The sequence below is a fragment of the Natator depressus genome, chromosome 5 (assembly GCF_965152275.1).
Source record: "Natator depressus isolate rNatDep1 chromosome 5, rNatDep2.hap1, whole genome shotgun sequence".
Lineage (NCBI taxonomy): Eukaryota > Metazoa > Chordata > Testudines > Cheloniidae > Natator > Natator depressus.
Genome location: NC_134238.1, coordinates 133469394 through 133488904, shown reverse-complemented (window position 1 = coordinate 133488904; position 19511 = coordinate 133469394). Strand labels below are relative to the sequence as shown.

Sequence of the window (19511 nt, the reverse complement as noted above, 5' to 3'; positions counted from 1 at the left end):
CAGCCTGTGGAGTGGAGAAGTATTAGCATGTGATGAACAGATCCATATGTAGAAAGGTTAAATGTGATTGGCTAGAGGTTTGTGTTATGTAACTTATGTGCTATAAACTAGCAATGGGAGGGGCTCCTTGCTGGGGGGACTCTGGCTGATGTTTGTACCAGGGGCTCTCCCTCTGTGCGCATTGAAGAAAGTCTTGTCGGATCGGATCGGGAACCCTTGATTCTGCCCGGCATCTGACTCATTTGGTGGTTATTGGGAACCACAAAATCCCAACAATGTGGAGGAGTAAATAACACTTTTTTTTCCTCCACACGATTCATGATTTTATGGACCTCTATCCTATCCTTTACTTGTTTCTTCTCCAAGCTGAAAAGTCCCATTCTTTTTATTCCCTCCACATAGGGAAGCTATTCCATACCCCTCATCATTTTTGTTGACCTTGTCTGTACTTTCTCTAATTTTAATATATCTTTTTTTTGAGATGGGGCAACCAGAAGTACACGCAGTATTCAAGATGTGGGTGTACCATGGGTTTATATAGAGGCATTATGATATTTCCTATCTTCTCTATCCCCTTTTCTTATGCTTCCTAACATTGTTAGCTGTTTGATTCCACTGCACATCGAGTGGATGTTTTCAGAGAACTATCCACAATGACTCCGAGATCATTCTTGAGTGGTAACAGCTATTTTAGAACCCATCATTTTGTATGTATAGTTGGGATTATGTTTTCCAATATGCATTATTTGCATTTGTCAACACTGAAATTCATCTGCCATTTTGTTGCCCAGTCACCCAGTTTTGTGAGATCCCTTTGTAACTCTTCACAGTCTGCTTTGGGCTCAACTATCTTGAGTAGTTTTGTATTGTCTGCAATTTTGCCACCTCACTGTTTACCCCTTTTCCCAGATCATTTATGACTATATTGAACAGCACTGATCCCACTACAGATCCTTTGGGGGACACCACTACTTACCTCTCTCCATTCTGAAAACTGACCATTTATACCTACCCTTCGTGTTCTGTCTTTTTAACCAGTTACTGATCCTTGAGAGGACCTTCCCTCTTATACCAAGACTGCTTACTTCGCTAAAGAGCATTTGGTGAGGGACCTTGTCACAGGCTTTCTGAAAATCTATGCGCACTATATGTACTGGATCACCTTTGTCCACATGTTTGTTGACCCCCCTCAAAGAATTCTAATAGATTGGTGAGTCATGATTTCCCTTTACTAAAGCCATGTTGACTCTTCCCCCCCCCCCCCCAACAAATTTTGTTTATCTGTGTCTGATAATTTTGTTTTCTTGTAGTTTCAACCAGTTTGCCTGGTGCTAAAGTTAGGCTAAGTGGCCCGTAATTGCTGGGATTGCCTCTAGAGCCTTTTTTAAAAATTAGCATCACATTAATTATCCTCCAGTCACCTGGTACAGAAGATGATTTAAATGATAGGTTACATACCACAGTTGTTAATTCTACAATTTCATATTTGAGTTCCTTCAGAACTCTTGGGTGAATACTATCTGGTTTAGTTTATCAATTTGTTCCAAAACTACCTCCGACACCTCAGTCTAGGACAGTTCCTCAGATTTGTCACCTAAAAAGAGTGGCTCAGGTTTTGGAATCTCCCTCACATCCCCTGCTGTGAAGACAGATGCAACGAATTCGTTTAGGTTCTCTGCAATGGCTTTCTCTTCCTGGAGTGCTCCGTTAACACCTCAGTCGTCCTGTGGCCCCGCTGATTGTTTAGCAGGCTTCCTGATTCCGATTTACTTAAAAAAAGGTTTTGCTGTTAGTTTTTGAGTCTTTGGCTAGTTGCTCTTCAAATTCCTTCTTGGCCTGCCTAATTATACTTAACTGGACAGAGTTTATGCTCCTTTCTGTTTTCCTCGGTAGGATTTAACTTCCAATTTTTAAAGGATGCCTGTTTGCCTCTAAGGGCTTCTTTTACTTTATTGTTTTCGCCACTGTGGCACTTTTGGTCCTTTGACTCTGTGTTTTAATTTGGAGCATACATTTAATTTGAGCCTCTGTTATGGTGTTTTTAAAACGTTTCCATGCAGCTTGCAGGCATTTCACTTTTGGAACTATACCTTTTAATTTCTGTTTAACTAGCTTCCTCATTTTTATGTAGTTCCCCTTTCTGAAGTTAAATGTTATGGGCGGGGGGGAGGGATAGCTCAGTGGTTTGAGCATTGGCCTGCTAAACCCACTGAGCAATGGCCTGTAAGTACAATCCTTGAGGGGGCCATTTAGGGATCTGGGGCAAAAATTGGGGATTGGTTCTGCTTTGAGCAGGGGCTTGGACTAGATGACTTCTTGAGGTCCCTTCCAATCCTGATATTCTATGATTCTATGTTCTTTAAAAGGAAATTGTAGAACAACGTTGCCACTTTGAAAATTTTCATTTTTTCCATCTTTACAGATAATCTGAATGAGCCAGTTTCAGAAACGCACAGAATCCCCTCTGGCCCTTCCAATTCTAACATAAACGAAGTTCAGAATCGTGTTAAAGAAGTTTTGAATAAGTACAGCAATGGTATCTGGCTATCGAAGATGCCACAGTTTTACAGAGAGATATACGAAGAGGAACTTAATACAGCCTTACTCCAACGGTTTGAATACTGGCCTCATATTTGCACAGTAAGTTTTTGGTGGTCTTCCCACAGAAGCTCCTAATATTTTTAATAGGAATATTTGATCTTTTTTTTAAACCATCTATGTGACAAACGCCTTTTCTAATAGTTCTTACATTTAGCTTTTTCCTTTAACATAAAGGGAGGGATACAGATTTTTTTCAAGGAAGTGTTTTCTTATACTCCAAACTTTTCTGGCTATTGATCACTAGGAGATTTGTGAATGAATATTTAGCTCTGTTTGAAAAAGTGCAACTATTCATACAAAGCAGAGAAAAATGCTCTCTCAAGTGACAAGTCCCACTGGACATAAATATGACAACTAATGCTCCTGATTATCATTATAATAATAGAACATTATAGTTCTGATAAAAGTATATCATCTTTCATGAACCAATTTAAAAACAATCAACTTGTATCAGGGCAGTAAAGCAGTGTGAAGAGATGAATATGGGGGGTGAGGGGAGAGAATTAGCAAACGATAATACTTGAAATGGTCAAAGTTGTTGTAACTAGAGTAATGAATAGCCGAAGGGATGACAGACTTTTTAATACGAACATAGTTTGTCTGGTGGTTCCCTTTACACTCTCCAGTTGTGACCTGCCTCACTGGTTGAACAGCAAGAGTTTTAGTTTTACCCTTGATTTCAAATGTTTTCCTTGGGCTTGTTCCGTCCTCCCCTTGAGGCATTTAGGCCTCCTACCTTCTCTTCTGTCTGACATGAGAAGAGAATAAATGATAGAAAAAGCAAGAGAATATAAATTAAGGGGGAAATATTCTTTTTTTCCGTATATCACGAGGATATGGGATATATCAGCTGGCAAAATTCAAGTAAATGTTATTTATGTAAATTACTTGCAGCTTTCTGGGAAGACGCTAATGGAGCCTGTGGATATTGTGCCTAGGTTCTCTGGGTTCTGGTCTGTCTCTGTGCCCTTGCACAGGTTGTAAGGCTCGTCAGGACAGCTTTCAGAGCAGAGGTGCTTTGACATCCCAGGGCTCTTGTTCTCCCGTGGACTCGGAGGAGTGCTCTGTTTCTGTAGCATTTGGGGCATCTCTTCTAGGGCCACTTTGCTTTGCCCTTCATTTTACACATGGGTGTGTGACCTTTCTGAGAAGGTCCTCTTTCCCACGTGGGGTGAGTATTGGACTTCATAAAATAACAGCTTTAAAACAGGACACTCTCCTTTCCCTGCCTTTCTCTCTCAAGGAAGTTAAGTCATTGTCTCTGTCATGCACTCTGAGGCTGTGGCAGAGTGGATCAAAGACGGCTCCGTCATCTGTGGCATCATCCCCCTTTGACCAGTATTCCTAATGCACTTCTTCAGAGGAGGAGGAAGGGGTAGCAAATGTGTGACCTCTCCCTTTTTGGTAAGAGAAGGGTTGTTTCCTCCTTGGCCTCTCATGAGGAAATAGAAGAAAACTATCTCACCACCTGATGTTTTCAGACAAGTCTAGGAGTTGATAAAACAGAGTCTGGAACTGGAAACTTTAGCTGTGCAGGAAAAGACACACTGCTTTGTTTGATATCCTGGAGTCCAAGGAGAGAGGGAAACATGCTTTATCCCTTTATAATGTGCTCGATCCAGCTAAATGGTCATATGGCCCAAAGTCAAGCTGTCCTGGCCAGGTACTAGCTTCGTCTTTAGGAAAAGCTGCTCCCTATGCCTGCCTACAGTTGTTCTGATACTCAGTAAAAGGAATTGGTGACTGAGGAGTGTGTAGTGCATATCCTATACCTAGTTTGACACTTCACCTTATAAGGTGGCATCATCTGTTTCTGACAGTACAGCTGCCTGAAAACCTTGAGCCTTTCACCTGCAGCTCATGGCCATGTGGAAGACCTCCTGTTAGAGGAGAAGGGGTTTCATCAACCTTGAAATAAAAACGCAGGGTCCTTCATTTTCCCCAAAATTTCACCTATCATGTCTATCTCTGGGACTGTGCTAAACAGCCAAGAAAATGGTCTATACTTGTACTTGCCCATCATCTTTTGATTTCTAGTTTTCGTTTCGGCTGCAGCCTTGGCAAGGTCAGGGGAAGCAGGGCAGTGTAAAACATTTTAGGCAGGGACTGTCTTTCATTTTATGTAGTACCTAGTACAGTGTGTAGGCCTGATGTTGGTTGGAGCCTCAAGTCTGTACTGTAATGCAACTAACAATCTCGTAATGCTCTTCCCAAAATCTTATGTCACAGGGAAGCTAGACTTTAATACCTTACATGTCAATAAAGCTCTGAGTTTGAGAGATATGACGTAAGGCATTTTTTTACTATTTGGAATTTTTGTAGCCTTTGGGAGATGATATAAAAGGAACTCCGTTTCCACTCAACCTACTCCATCTAGGCAAATGTTGCTTACTGAAAATGGAAGTTGATTGGGGTGTCAGTACTTCAGGGTCTGAAGCTTATTGTCCCAGGGCCTGCTTGTTCATAGAAATCTGCAGGGCTGCTCAGCCTGGATTCCTGTATGTGCATTTACACATCACTAGTTTCTTGACTGAGCATTTAGGTGCTTATCTTATGCTCAAATAAATTTGTTAGTCTCTAAGGTGCCACAAGTACTCCTTTTCTTTTTGTGAATACAGACTAACACGGCTGCTACTCTAAAACCTACCTAGGTGGAAGGTATTTCTTGAAATCTAAAGTACTTCCCAGCCAACCTTCCTGGTCTGGTGGTTGAATAATTCACTAGAAACCCAGAACTGAGATTATACTGATGCCAGCTCAAGGAATAGATGTAAATGGTTACTCACCATAGTAACTGTGGCTCATCAGGCGTGTTGTTCCAAACACTTTTTCCCAAAGTACATTAAGTGAGATGACCAACATCTGTTATGGGTAATTCATTCTTTCTCCAGTCCTTTCTTGGGGGAAACTGAACATTTTTTTAAAAAAATTGTTTATCCAGTGTGTTTATCCAGTATAATATGCTTATATTAGCAAAGGCAAGATTGAAGAAGGGGCCTTGCAGTTGGAGCAGAAGATGGTGAGATTTATGACTGTCTTTAGTCCCTATGGAAGCTTGCTGCAATCTTGGACCAGCCCCTGAGAAAACTGTCTCCTTAGAAGATGAACTTACTCTGGTGATAAATTTATTTTGCTTGAGGAGCAGAGGTCTCCACAATCATTGTCCTGGAGCTTTAAGTGGTCTCACATATCCTGGGCACAGCCCATGGAGTGCTTTGAAGGTAAGGGACTGAGGCTTGAGTTGACTTTGTCTTATGTGGAGCCAGCAAAGTAAGCAGAAGGCAGGTCTGATGGGCTCGTAGTAGCCTGTGTTGCTGAGGAGCCATGCTAATGTTTTGTTCATACTGGCTGCCCACCTTTCCTCCTACTGAGTTCTGTTGGAATTGGCAGAAGGAAGTGATGCGTTTGGACCCACAAGACCCTTTATAACTTTGGCTCTGGTCATTTGGTGTTGCAGGAGTAGGTTCAGGTGGCCCCATGTTCAGCCCCACTGGGATTGCATCTCCTATATGAATATATAGAGACAACAGTCTCTTGGAAGAACTAGTTATTCTTGTAACCATCCATTTATGTATGACGCAAAGTGCAAGTATCCGTGATAAACATCATTGAATTGGGGTGCACGATGTGTTGGCTGGAATCTGAAGGCCTAAGGGTACTACACTTCCTATGTTCAGTTTTAGCTGGAGCTCTGCGCTGGCGAAGGGGTTATTTGGAAATATGGATCCTTTAATGACAAGGACAGTGGTAACCTGTTTGTTTTGGCTCAGACAAAAGAAAATGTAAAAATACAATGACCAATATGACGTACAGTCTTATATTGGTTTGAAAACGCAATGTGTTCTGAAGTGTTTGCTACCAAAAGCATGCAAGGTTGTTGCAATATCTGGAAATTAAACACTTGTCAATGAAAAATAAACCCAGTGACTTCTTTCAGAAGAAACTTGTCTTGAAAAATCAACCAGATCTGGTTACCTAAACTGGGAATGTCAACACAAGTGATCTTCGGGCATTTCCTTTTGTATTTTCAACTCGCATGACAGTACATGCATTTTTAGAAAATCTTTTCCTATTCCGGGCCTGGAAGGAAATATCCTGCCCATGCATGACAGCGTAGAAGTGTTCCTCAGAAAATTTGACAGTTGGGCTTTTTTTAAGTTGACAGAGGAAATGTGGAGGCATTTCCTCTTGTTGATTGACTTCATCAGGAAGGCATCAGAAGATCATGAGTCTGAGTATGAGGGAACCTCAGACTGAACTGTGGGACTGTTGCCTTCATGTCTCAACAGAAGGAAGAGGTAGGTCCAACAACACCTTCATTCAGGGTGCACTTATCTGGATGGTACTGACTGGCCTGATAAGCAAGATGAGTTGATACCTCAGTGACAAGAACTTGCAGCTGACTTTCTTTAGTGAGGAGCTTGGCAGGTCTTGCCTTTCTCTGAAGGAGGAAAACCTTGCTTAGTTGCAGAAGCCTTGAACATTCTCATATCTCTGGGGCAGGTGTCTGTTTGGTAATATTCGTTTATTCCTAAAGACTGTATTTACCCAATTCAAACACAGTGGAACTTCTCTCCTCAGCAAGATGAGCACGCTCATCCACCACATGGAATTTAGTGTAGCTTAAAATTTTGAACCTTTATCATCAAAATTGCTTTTAGAAACTACATTAGTAGTTCCGGGTATGGTTATAGTTCAAAAAAAAGTTTCTGCCAATGTTCAGGGTTGGACATGCAGGGAGGGGGAGGGGAGTCATAAAACACTTTGTTTGGAAAAGAGTCACCATCTTGACTTGGGAAACTATTTATTCCATTTATGCGCCAAGTTTCATTCCTAAATCTAAGACTTCCTGAAGAAGTTTGAGACTTGTGTAAACTTGTTGAACACAGAGCTTTTATTTCCATTTAGGAAAAGTGTCCTGTAAAGCCACCTAGGCTCTCTAGTTTTTGGAGATAATGTTTTTCGGATAAAGATTAACTCTGGTTCAAGTGGATTGGACCTTGTGTTCAGACTTGTTACGCTAGAGCTGGGGTTCCTCTTTGAGAGGCCCTAAGGCTTCCATTCCAAGGCATGCTTAACGGAGTGTTGCCCTTTGTGTGATGTACAATGGAATTCGGAGTTCCATTCATGCAAAGTTATTCTTAATTCAGCATCTCATTTGGGAGAGAAGTTCTTGAACACTTCGATTAGTACTTCTGTCCTCCTTTTCTTGTATTGTACTGTTAAATTGAACGTGGATCTGCAGAAGCCATTCTCAAATGAGGAAGATTAGTTTAAATACATGCTTGTGCGAATCCCCATGCCTTCTTTCCCAGCTGGGACTTTGTAATAGGTATTTCAATGCGTTGCAGAAACCAGTGACAGCTTAGAGTGTGCTCAGTCTTATACCTGCAGGCCTGAAACCACTGTTCTGCAAAGGGGTGCTCAAGCGACTCCAATTGCCATTGCTTTTATGGATTCTGAGGCCCAAAGGGACTGTTACGGTCCTCTAGCCTGACTTCCTGTATAGCCCAGGCCAGAGAACGTCCCTACAATCATTCCTAGAGTAGATCTTTTTTTAGAAAAACTTCCTATCTTGTTTTACAAATTTATCAGTGATAGAAGATACACCGTTGGTAAATTGTTCCATGGGTTAAAAATTTACACCTTTAGTTCCCTTCTGGATTTGTCTAGCTTCCAACTTCCAGCCACTGGATTGCGTTGTACCTTTCTTTGCTAAAATGAAGAGCCCATTATTAAATAGGGTCTTTTTAGAAGGCTGGCAAAGCCTTCCACTCCAGGATGGATCTACAGGGGCAAGGTATTCGAAGAACCACAGTTACACAGCTGCACACAGTCTCAGTTATATTTGTATAATCAGACTCTTGAACGCTAGAGAGAAGCTATTTACTAGTAACTGTGGAGGGCTTTTTGTATGTTGCCTCGGCACATCCACACTAAGGGTTCTGCCCTACCTGTAGCACTGCAAGGTAAGCACCTTTTGGAGAAGCATTGGTGGACGTATGTGTCTGTCTGTCTCTCATTCCCAGGCTTCACAGCCCAAAAATGCAGTCCATAAGGTCAGAGTGCCATACTAACGAGTCTAGGAGCTTTTGTTGCCCACAGTCAGCAAGTTACTTGGGCTCTGTCATTCAAACAAAGCCAAATAAAGAAATTTAGATGACTCTACATGAAAAATTCAGCATTCTTGATGGAAGTTTGTTGTTGCATCCACACCACCTTATTCAGATTACAGATGGCCCCTCAAATTTTCTCCAGCTCCTGGTAGTTAAAGAGGCCACCACAGCCACTGCCTCAGAAAAGCATGTATAAGGTCCCAAAGCCCTGCACCGCATTCATTTTGAAAGAGAGCACCTAATTTTGTTGTGATTTACTCCATCCACCTTCCCTTCCTTCCGGAATCCAGAATGTGAGAAGAGCTCCAAAAAGTGTGAATTCTCCTCATTCTTCCAATAGAAGTACAAATCTCCCTGGCACTTCAAGTGTAAAGGAAACAGCCTCTAAGACCACTACCCTTAAAAAGGTGTTCACAGAAATGGGCAAGCCACTTCCGGAGACCTAGCATGCTCCACGAGGGGATCGCTGCTAGAGCCTCTGCATTCGGTGGAGGAAGCCTGCAGAGTAACAACACGGTCGCTCAGCCATTCTGAATTGAGACTGACTTTCACTGGTGTGTGTTTTTGTTTTGTTTTGTTAATGGTGGGTTCTTCAAGTGGGAGTCTGTACAAAGTCGCATGTATAGCAGTGGTTACCAGTTCTGTTTTAATCTTTGTTTTAATTTTAGTTCTGCTTCAGTCAAATGGGAGATTTAACAGCTCCTTAAATCCCTCGAGTTAATCTATCCGCATGTGATCTTAGTCTGTTTTATTTCTCTACAATTCTATCTCATCTCTGCTTCTTCTGAATCTTTGTTCACATCTCCATCTCCTTCTCTGGCTCGTCTCCCTACATTCCTTGCGCTAAATGCCAGTGTGCTTATTAATAGGATGGCTCTCTGGGCTAGACAATCCCCTTCCTGCATAGGGCATCTCTGGGCTTCTGAAAATGAGTTCTTCAACAGTCCCACAGGTAGGGCCTCCCCTCTATGTGGCAGCAGTCAGCCTCCAGAGAGGAGCCTCACCAGAGGGCTCCAGTCTCTCTAAAAATGCACTGCCAAATCCCTCATCAATGGGGACTTGGCATATTTTAATATTCTTCCCCTGTGGAGGGGCTTGGGGCCTCATACAAAGTGGAGAGGTCATTAGGGGACAAATTTCAGAGACCCTGGAGCTGCCTGGGAATGCTTTGAGGAGGTTTTGAGGCCCCTACTCTAGATTTGATAGGCCTCCAAAGTGCACTTATTGATTTAGTTAAAGTCAGTCCAAGAACCAAGCTAATCTTGAGCAGAGGAGCATATCTCATGCTTGAGTTCGTCCTCTGCTAAAACCGTCAACGAGGAGGTCAGATCAGTGCTGATTTCACTGTCATGTAAAATAATGGGCTCTCGGGTCCAAGGCTGGGAAAATCAGTTTTGGAGTAGATTGGATTATGTTCTGCCCATCACAGGGGGAGAAGAGGAAACTTGCCTTTTAAGCACCTCCTAATGTAGTAAGTAGATCCAGTGTCCACTTTGGGAAGGCTGTGTCCTGCTTTCCTGCTCAATGCCCCCTATAAAGGGAAAAGGAGATGTTAAGGGAAATCATTGCACAAAATAGCTCATGCTTAAATCCCTGTAGATGTCTTCCGAAGATTGTCTAAAATGCATAGTTGTTCATTCTTAAAATATTTTGGTTCGATTTACTTACAAATGGTCAATGTCTCACTGTGCTTTCCTTTTTTCAAGGTGGAAAAAGTGTGCACTGGTGGGCATACAGATGTACTCCTTTATCCTGCTAAGAAAATGCAACACTTAGTGACGAGTGGCATAGACCATGAAGGAACATCTCAGAACCTTACTTCTTCAAAAGCAGATCCTTTCTTAAAGCCAGTTATGGAGACCAAATCAGCTTCTCTGAATAGTGACTTCAAACAGAAAGTTGCAGAAATTTTGTTTAAGTATTCCAATGGTCTTTGGGCTAATGCACTTCCCAAGGTGTATGAAGACACATACAAAGTAAAATTTCCTGAGGATGCTCTGAATAATCTTGACTTATTATCTGATATATGCACTGTCAACCAGATAAGTGACAGCCCTAAAAAGGCTATCCTCTATGCTAAACCACAAAAATACATTGATGAGAATCTGAATGCCACTGATCGTGTCCATATTCCTGAAGATCTGAAGATAATGGTTGAGCAAGAGTGCTCTCAGTTAATGGAAAAGACCAAAGAGCAGGGTCCAGAAAATATAATGGTCCCTCCTTTAATCATTCCGGCGGAAGCATCTCCATCTGTATTGGTGGTAGAACTGAACAACACGAATGAAGTTGTTATTAGGCAAGTCTTTATTTCACACTTTCTTCATTTTTTCTAAAATCCAGGGATCATTCTGCAAAATCAACTTCCTCACTACTTTGCTCACAAAAAGCTATTTTACAAAAGAAAACAGACCAATAGAAAACTCCACTAACAGACTGTAATAGTTGCTAAAAATACTAACACATTTAAAATACTATAAAAATATTTAGTTTGCGTCTGCAAAATTGAACAGAAATGAGCTCAGTGAAGATTCATTGAACGAATCCCAGCGTAAGCTTTAGAGTGAGAAGCAGAGAAGGGCTGAGACTGTTCAGCTGTCATTGGAAAGTAGGGTTTTTAAATTGTCCTCTTCTTCTTCACCATACTGTTCAGATGTCACCTTCCTATTATAGCTGACTCTTAAAACTATGACTCTTTATCCTTTAGTCGAGGTGTATTTCTTCCAATATAAAGGAAAACTGCAGTGTAATGGAAACATGAGAAAAATGCCTGTGCACTAAAATGTGCACTTTAATAGCGCAGTGATCGACTAGTGCTTTGAACTGTTTGCATGTTCGTTTGTGGGTTAGTCCACCAAGGACCAACGTTAAAATAGCTCCGCTGCTTTAGAAAGGGCGGCTGCTGCTGCTATGCTCCCCTATCTAAAGTGGCTGCTTTGTGTCGGGGAATCCCACGGCAGGTTTACTAGTCATCTTCACGCTGTGATAGAATGTAGAAAACGTAATCTCTGTGAAATACAGATACAGCCGCCACTCGGCCAACTTTTCATCCAAAAAAGTCGAGTTACAAACCCTTGAAAATTACTTTACATGGCACCTCAGAATGAACTTAATAGATACTCGGTAGAGTGGTGTATCAACACTCCTCTCGTGGCTAAGTCCGTTTCTGCAGAGTTTAAGCTTACATTTCATAATTTTTTTCCAGTAATCATCATAAGCCCCAATCAGGATCTGGGCACTATTGTGCTAAGCACTCTACAAATACTTTGGGGGGAAGGACTGTTTCTCAAGAGCTTACTAATGATGCAAGGTATGATGAGCAATAGGAGGAAAGATGGGTGGGGGAGACATTTAAATAGACTACCTTTATGCATGATTTGGTTCCAAATCCCTTATACATTTTTAGTATTTAGCAGAAATTGGTATAATTGATCGTGTGTGTGTGTGTGTGTGTGTGTGTGTGTGTATATATATATATATATATATATATATATAATCAATTATAGCAATTTCTGCTAAATTTCAAAAGTAAATTTCCAATCCTTTTAGTTAAAGAGAAAATTAAGTGCCTCAAAACAGTGGTGTTGGTCTGTAGAAAGATGGATACTGTTCTAAATGAGTGTTGACTCTAAAGCCTAATGATGATTAACCCATTATGCTGCTAATTCTATCAGAAACAGCCATCTATTTTGGGTTTATGGGCAAAATGTGACTAGAGGACCAACACTTTCCTTTCTCAGTCTGAGCCTTAACACCATTCACGTTGTCCTTTACCTCAAGCAAGTTCTTACTCTGTTGTATTTAAGTGCTACAATTGCAAGGGGTGGTTGTAATTTTATCTTGAACTCTGCTCTAAACCCAGTAAACTAGTCTGTGCCAAAACTTTTAACCAAGGTGGTATACCAGACTTTCTCTGAATGGAAAAAATCACTGATCAACACAAAGAAAAGGCCACTTGAGTTTGTGACTGAGCCTAGGTTATTAAAAAATGGCAATACACTTACTACACGGGGGAATTGAAAATATAGGAAGAGTTCAGTTATTCAGATAAATTAATTTAAAAAACAAAGGTACTGGTCAATCTGAACTGGTGGCCGCAACTGTGGGATGATTTTTTGCGGGGGAAATGGCCAGTGGAAGCAAGGACTTGTTCTTGTATGCTAGAACGTTAATCGACCCGTGCAGATTGCATGCTTCGCATCAGTAAGGGGGGGTGCACAGTCTTTCTCCCCACCGCTTTGTGTTCTGTCAGATCTGGAACCATGCTGAACACTTTTTTTTATTTTTCATTTTGATAACAATAATTTATTGTACACTTAGCGTGTCGCTTACGCTTTTACCTGTTTGAGATTAACTCTTCAAAGTGGATGGATTCTGACATGAAGAATTACATTTTGGGAGCTGCTTACATTTAAAAAGTCTACACTGTATGTACTGGGTCTAGCGTGGGGTTTTTCCTCCAGAGACAGAGTTGTGCCATTTTTGTCACTTTGCCAATGCCAGTTTCAGCAGGCATTTCATACTGAGCACCATGCACTTTGGCTCCGTGCATTTCACACTTCCACATGGGTGTCCGATTTGCTGCATCAGCTCAGATCAATGATCCCTTTTCTTAGGTTCCTTCTATGGAGTCCACGTGGGAAGAGCAAGGAAAAATTCCTGCTCAACAAGGAGCAGGACAGAACACTTCAGTGTTTGAGAGCGTTAGGGAGGCTTCAACACTGCTTAATCGCTGCTTCTGTGAACACAGGCTTTCCAAGAGCATCAGAATAATGCATTCTGAGATTAACACAGTTTCTGCTTGTCACACACGCTGACATCCACACCACCCACTTACTCCTCTTCTCGATAAGGACTGCTTGATGACCCTGATTATCAATGTAGTTTTCTGCACTCAAAATTTGAAAGCATTGTCTTGGATTGTATGCCCTGTATCCTCTGCCAAGTTGTTCTGGGGTGTAGGCTCATCCATCACATATCTGTTGCAGTTCTTAAAAGTTACATTTCTAGTACAGCTTATGTAGCCCTGCATATTCCCAACCTGAAACAGAAATATCTATAGCTAATCTTATTCCATTGCCTGTACATACTACAGAACCTCCCCTGAAGGCTCAGGTTGTGAATGAGCAGCTCAGTCTCCTGTCGGTTGAACTTGCCTATGGTTTGTCAGAGGAACATTCCCTATGTCTGACACAGAGAAGGTGAAGGAGAATGTTATATAATCTACTTGAGTGATGACTGTTTTGCTTCTGATCTCAGATGTGAGTGACCTCCATTCCAAAATTGGCTTCATTGGAGTATGTAATGTGGATTAAACTTAAGGTATTGTTGAAGTGGGATGCTCTCAATACATTTCAGATCCTATCTGAGCTGACCAAAGTTCTGTCCCAGTTGCTGTTAGGTGTTGCTAAGGCTGCTTGTTCTGGATGAATTCAATATCTATTTGAGTAGCTCTTCTAGGTTTAAGATTTCATAGCCACTGTGACAATCGTGAGATTCAGTAAAAACAAAGAGGAGTACTTGTGGCACCTTAGAGACTAAGAAATGTATTTAGGCATAAGCTTTTGTGGGCTAAAACCCACTTCTTCAGATGCATGGAGTGGAAAACACAGTAGGAAGATATACATACACAGTACATGAAAAGATGGGAGTTGCCTTACCAAACGGGGGTCAGTTCTAACAAGACAATTCAATTAAAGTGGACTATTATCAACAGGAGGAAAAATCCCTTTTGTGTAGTGGTAATCAGGGTGGCCCATTTTAAACAGTTGACAAGAATGTGTGAGTAACAGTAGGGAGAAAATAGCATGGGGAAATTAGTTTTTAGTTTTTGTAGTGACTCATCCACTCCCAGCCTTTATTCAAGCCTAATTTGATGGTGTCCAGTTTGCAAATTAATTCCAGTTCTGCAGTTTCTCATTAGAGTCTGTTTTTGAAGTTTTTTTGTTGAAAAATTGCAACCTTTAAGTCTATTGTTGAGTGTCCAGGGAGGTTGAAGTGTTCTCCGACTGGTTTTTGAATGTTATAATTCTTGACGTCTGATTTGTGACCATTTGTTCTTTTGCGTAGAGACTGTCCGGTTTGGCCAATGTACATGGCAGAGGGGCATTGCTGGCACATAATGGCATAGATCACATTGGTAGATGTGCAGGAGAACGAGCCCATGATGGTGTGGCTGATGCGGTTAGGTCCTATGATGGTGTCAGAGTCCTATGATATGTGGACAGAGTTGGCAACAGGGTTTGTTGCGGGGATAGGTTCCTGGTTTCGTGTTTTTATTGTGTGGTGTGTAGTTGCTGGGGAGTATTTGCTACAGGTTGGGGGGCTGTCTGTAAGCGAGGACTGGCCTGTCTCCCAGGGTCTGTGAGACTGAGGGATCATCCTTCAGGATAGGTTGTAGATCCTTGATGATGCGCTGGAGAGGTTTTAGTTGAGGAATGAAGGCGACGGCTAGTGGCATTCTGTTGTTGGGCCTGTCCTGTAGTAGGTGACTTCTGGGTACTCTTCTGGCTCTGTCAATCTGTTTCTTCCCTTCAGCAGGTGGAGACTGTAGTTTTAAGAACTCTTGATAGAGATCCTATAGGTGTTTTGTCTCTGTCTGAGGGATTGGAACAAATGCGGTTGTATCTTAGAGCTTGGCTGTAGACAATGGATCATGTGGTGTGGTCTGGATGAAAGCTGGAGGCATGTAGATAAGTATACATGCCTTTTATGATGAGATTACTGGTTCTGTGGATGAAGGGAAAGCAGTGGATGTATTGTTTCTTGACTTTAGCAAAGCTTTTGACACGGTCTCCCACAGTATTCTTGTCAGCAAGTTAAGGAAGTATGGGCTGGATGAATGCACTATAAGGTGGGTAGAAAGCTGGCTAGATTGTCGGGCTCAACGGGTAGTGATCAATGGCTCCATGTCTAGTTGGCAGCCGGTGTCAAGTGGTGTGCCCCAGGGGTCGGTCCTGGGGCCGGTTTTGTTCAATATCTTCATAAATGATCTGGAGGATGGTGTGGATTGCACTCTCAGCAAATTTGCGGATGATACTAAACTGGGAGGAGTGGTAGATACGCTGGAGGGGAGGGATAGGATACAGAAGGACCTAGACAAATTGGAGGATTGGGCCAAAAGAAATCTGATGAGGTTCAATAAGGATAAGTGCAGGGTCCTGCACTTAGGATGGAAGAATCCAATGCACCGCTACAGACTAGGGACAGAATGGCTAGGCAGCAGTTCTGCGGAAAAGGACCTAGGGGTGACAGTGGACGAGAAGCTGGATATGAGTCAACAGTGTGCCCTTGTTGCCAAGAAGGCCAATGGCATTTTGGGATGTATAAGTAGGGGCATAGCGAGCAGATCGAGGGACGTGATCGTTCCCCTCTATTCGACACTGGTGAGGCCTCATCTGGAGTACTGTGTCCAGTTTTGGGCCCCACACTACAAGAAGGATGTGGATAAATTGGAGAGAGTCCAGCGAAGGGCAACAAAAATGATTAGGGGTCTAGAGCACATGACTTATGAAGAGAGGCTGAGGGAGCTGGGATTGTTTAGTCTGCGGAAGAGAAGAATGAGGGGGGATTTGATAGCTGCTTTCAACTACCTGAAAGGGGGTTCCAAAGAGGATGGCTCTAGACTGTTCTCAATGGTAGCAGATGACAGAACGAGGAGTAATGGTCTCAAGTTGCAATGGGGGAGGTTTAGATTGGATATTAGGAAAAACTTTTTCACTAAGAGGGTGGTGAAACACTGGAATGCGTTACCTAGGGAGGTGGTAGAATCTCCTTCCTTAGAGGTTTTTAAGGTCAGGCTTGACAAAGCCCTGGCTGGGATGATTTAACTGGGAATTGGTCCTGCTTCGAGCAGGGGGTTGGACTAGATGACCTTCTGGGGTCCCTTCCAACCCTGATATTCTATGAATCTATAGTGGTCAGTAGGTTTCCAGTATAGGGTGGTGTTTATGTGACAGTCGCTTATTTGCACTGTAGTGTCCAGGAAGTGGATCTCTTTTGTGTGGACTGCTCCAGGCTGAGGTTGATGGTGGAATGGAAATTGTTGAAATCCCGGTGGAATTCCTCAATGGCCTCCTTCCCATGGGTCCAGATGATGAAGATGTCATCAACGTAGCCCAAATAGAGTAGGGGCGTTAGAGGGCGAGAGCTGAGGAAGCGTTGTTCTAAGTCAACCATAACCATTTTGGCATACTGTGGGGCCATGCGAGTACCATAGCAGTGTCGCTGACTTGAAGGTATACATTGTCCCCAAATGCGAAATAGTTGTGGGTGAGGACAAAGTCACACAGTTCAGCCACCAGGTTTGCCGTGACATTATCGGGAATACTGTTCCTGACGGCTTGTCCATCTTTGTGTGCAATGTGGGTGTAGAGGGCTTCTACATCGGAGAGATCTCTTCTGTCTGCTTAGAGCGTCTTCATCAGAAGCATTACAGTAGCACACCTGCATTGGTGCAGTTGCGCCGCCGTAAATGATGTAGTGTAGGCCGTAAATGATGTGTGCGTAGGGAGAGATTATACCCTTGTCCTGGTATGACTGTTGTTTAGGACAAGCAGAGCTCATCTTTGCTCCTGGTGATGCATGAGATCCGTTTTACTGGTATGAAGTAAGGTGAAAAAGCCCAGCTGGGTTTGAATTCTGAGGGAGAACACCACGTCTCTTGCTAGATATTGCAACAGTCTTGACCTAGACTATTGATCTTCTCCATTTCTATCCCGTTCAAAAGATGAAGCATAGATGCTCGAATGCAGTGGTGGAAGTTGCCCTCTGAATTGAATCCATCTTGTCATGAAGGATTAATGGAATCTCACATTGGTGATCATGGGAGATAGGTTTCATTCTACTCCCTAGTGATGTCTGGGAGGTAAATGAATGAAGCGGTTTCAGGAGGTAGACATCCCGCTGAGTCCAAGCTGCCTGACCTTGGAAATGGTGTGAAATATTTCTCTTTGTGGGCAAGATAATTCACTTTTCAGAGCTAGATAGACTTGCTCCTTGATTTCAGGTCTTTGCCATGGGAAGAAGAAAGTGCTTTGGATAGTTTGCCCTCTAAGAGGGAGAAATTATGCAATTATGCATCTGCCCCAATGGGATATTCACCATTCCATGATGTCGTCTGTCCTGCTGGAGGAGCATGAAGTCACTAGGGAAGCTACAATGCAGTCATTGGCTGCAATGCTGTCAATGTGATCAGAGTCCTCTTTTATTTGCTTGGACCATGACGGTGTCTCTGCTGTTCCTTTGTTTAGCGTAGATTGGTGCTTGGATGATACCCTGCTGTCTGAGATTTAACCAGGGTAGAATAGAAGTTGAAGCAGTTGGATGGGGATTTTAAGATATTCAGCTTTGCACTGTTAGAAATAGTCCTAGTGAGCATGATTTTGTAGGTAGAATGCAAGTGAAGTGGTTAAAGTGCTTGATAAACTTCATCGGGGGCTATTGCCGCCCGAGGCAGGTTGGTATGCGCATATATTTACAGGTATAGAGCCTACAATGTAGGTACGTGTTTGTGATTTAACTCTTTCCAGCAGGATAGCTAGTTAGTAACTTCTGTTGTTTTCCCTTAGGAAAAAACTCACTCATTGAAGCTAAAGCTTCCTGATCACTCGAGTTGATTCTCTTTATATGTAGACAGATGTGTTTAAATTCTGTTAGTTTACTATTTTGGAAGGAACACAGCAGGGGCACACTGCTATCGTGAACGTTTAAAAAATTGAGCTGCATTTTCAGTTTTCAAATGAAGTGAATTTCATGTTTGAAATGAACTCGAGCTAAAAATGCAATAATTCCTGTTTTCATGGCTTGATATGTAATGGGCTCTCTTTACAAAGGTGAATTACATGGAATACAAAGCAGATACTTTGTAATATATAACATGTAGATGGACACCCTGGCATACAGTGGAGGGTTGTGATTCTGCCATCTAAGTAAATGTCATGTAAAGATCGCTTTCAAAGAATCAGGAAAAGGAAATCTCTCTCCTGGGTATAAACTTAATTTGATACTTCACCAGCTTTGAGAGAAGAAAATCATTTAATGCCCTGTTAATAGGATGTTTGAATATTGCCAGAAACTAGTTAAGCAAGGGTGTCCTGCGTGATCATATGGCATAATTTTTAATAGTTATTTAAATGAAATTGGCACTCTTCCACCCTTGGTTTGGGTTTATAGAAAGCTTTCTCTTTAGAGCTGGGCTGCTGTAGCAGTCTGTCTGCTAGACTGCAGCACTGCATTTTGCCACTGACAAGTGAAAGGAAGCAGTGTGACAGCTGATGGCACAGTAGCAGCTGGACTAGCACGTGAATAGTAATGAGTAAAGGATTAGAGTTAAACACAGTTAAAGAAAATAACTTCCCTTTTTCCACAAGTCGCAGCCAAGGGAAATGGATGGAGGGGGAATCAGGGAGATCAGAATCTGAGACGGTTGAAGAATGGATTGTTCTGGGAAAGAAATTGTCTAGGGATGAAGGAGGACAGCAGCCTAGTATCGGGGATCAAGTCTGGAGATCCAGGAGAGAGACTGCAGCAGATGGTCTGCTGCCTAAAGCTTTAGTTTGATGTCGAAAGCGGCTCTAGTTTCCCGAAGCTTCAGGTGGGGAAACTTCCTTGGCACAAAGTTTAACTCTGGTGAAATCCCACTGATCTAATGAACGTTTCCATGAAGGTGGAGGGTCACAATCCCTTAAAGTTTCAACTATAACAAGTTCCAATTTCCTGACTTCAGACACCACTCAGCTTATAAAAGTAAACATGCCTTCACTACCAGAAGTGCTAGGGACTTTCACTGTAAAA

General features: G+C 42.3%; 1 protein-coding gene across 5 annotated transcripts in view; it reads left to right on the top strand.

Annotated features, from left to right (window-relative positions):
- TDRD7 (tudor domain containing 7) overlaps nt 1–19511 on the top strand; it is a 93569-nt gene that overhangs the window by 37664 nt on the left and 36394 nt on the right. For all 5 annotated transcript variants that reach the window (XM_074953718.1, XM_074953715.1, XM_074953714.1 and 2 more), the window contains exons 5-6: nt 2423–2640; nt 10424–11016. In XM_074953718.1, coding sequence (XP_074809819.1) covers nt 2423–2640; nt 10424–11016 — 811 coding nt within the window. The remainder of the gene's footprint in view (nt 1–2422; nt 2641–10423; nt 11017–19511) is intronic.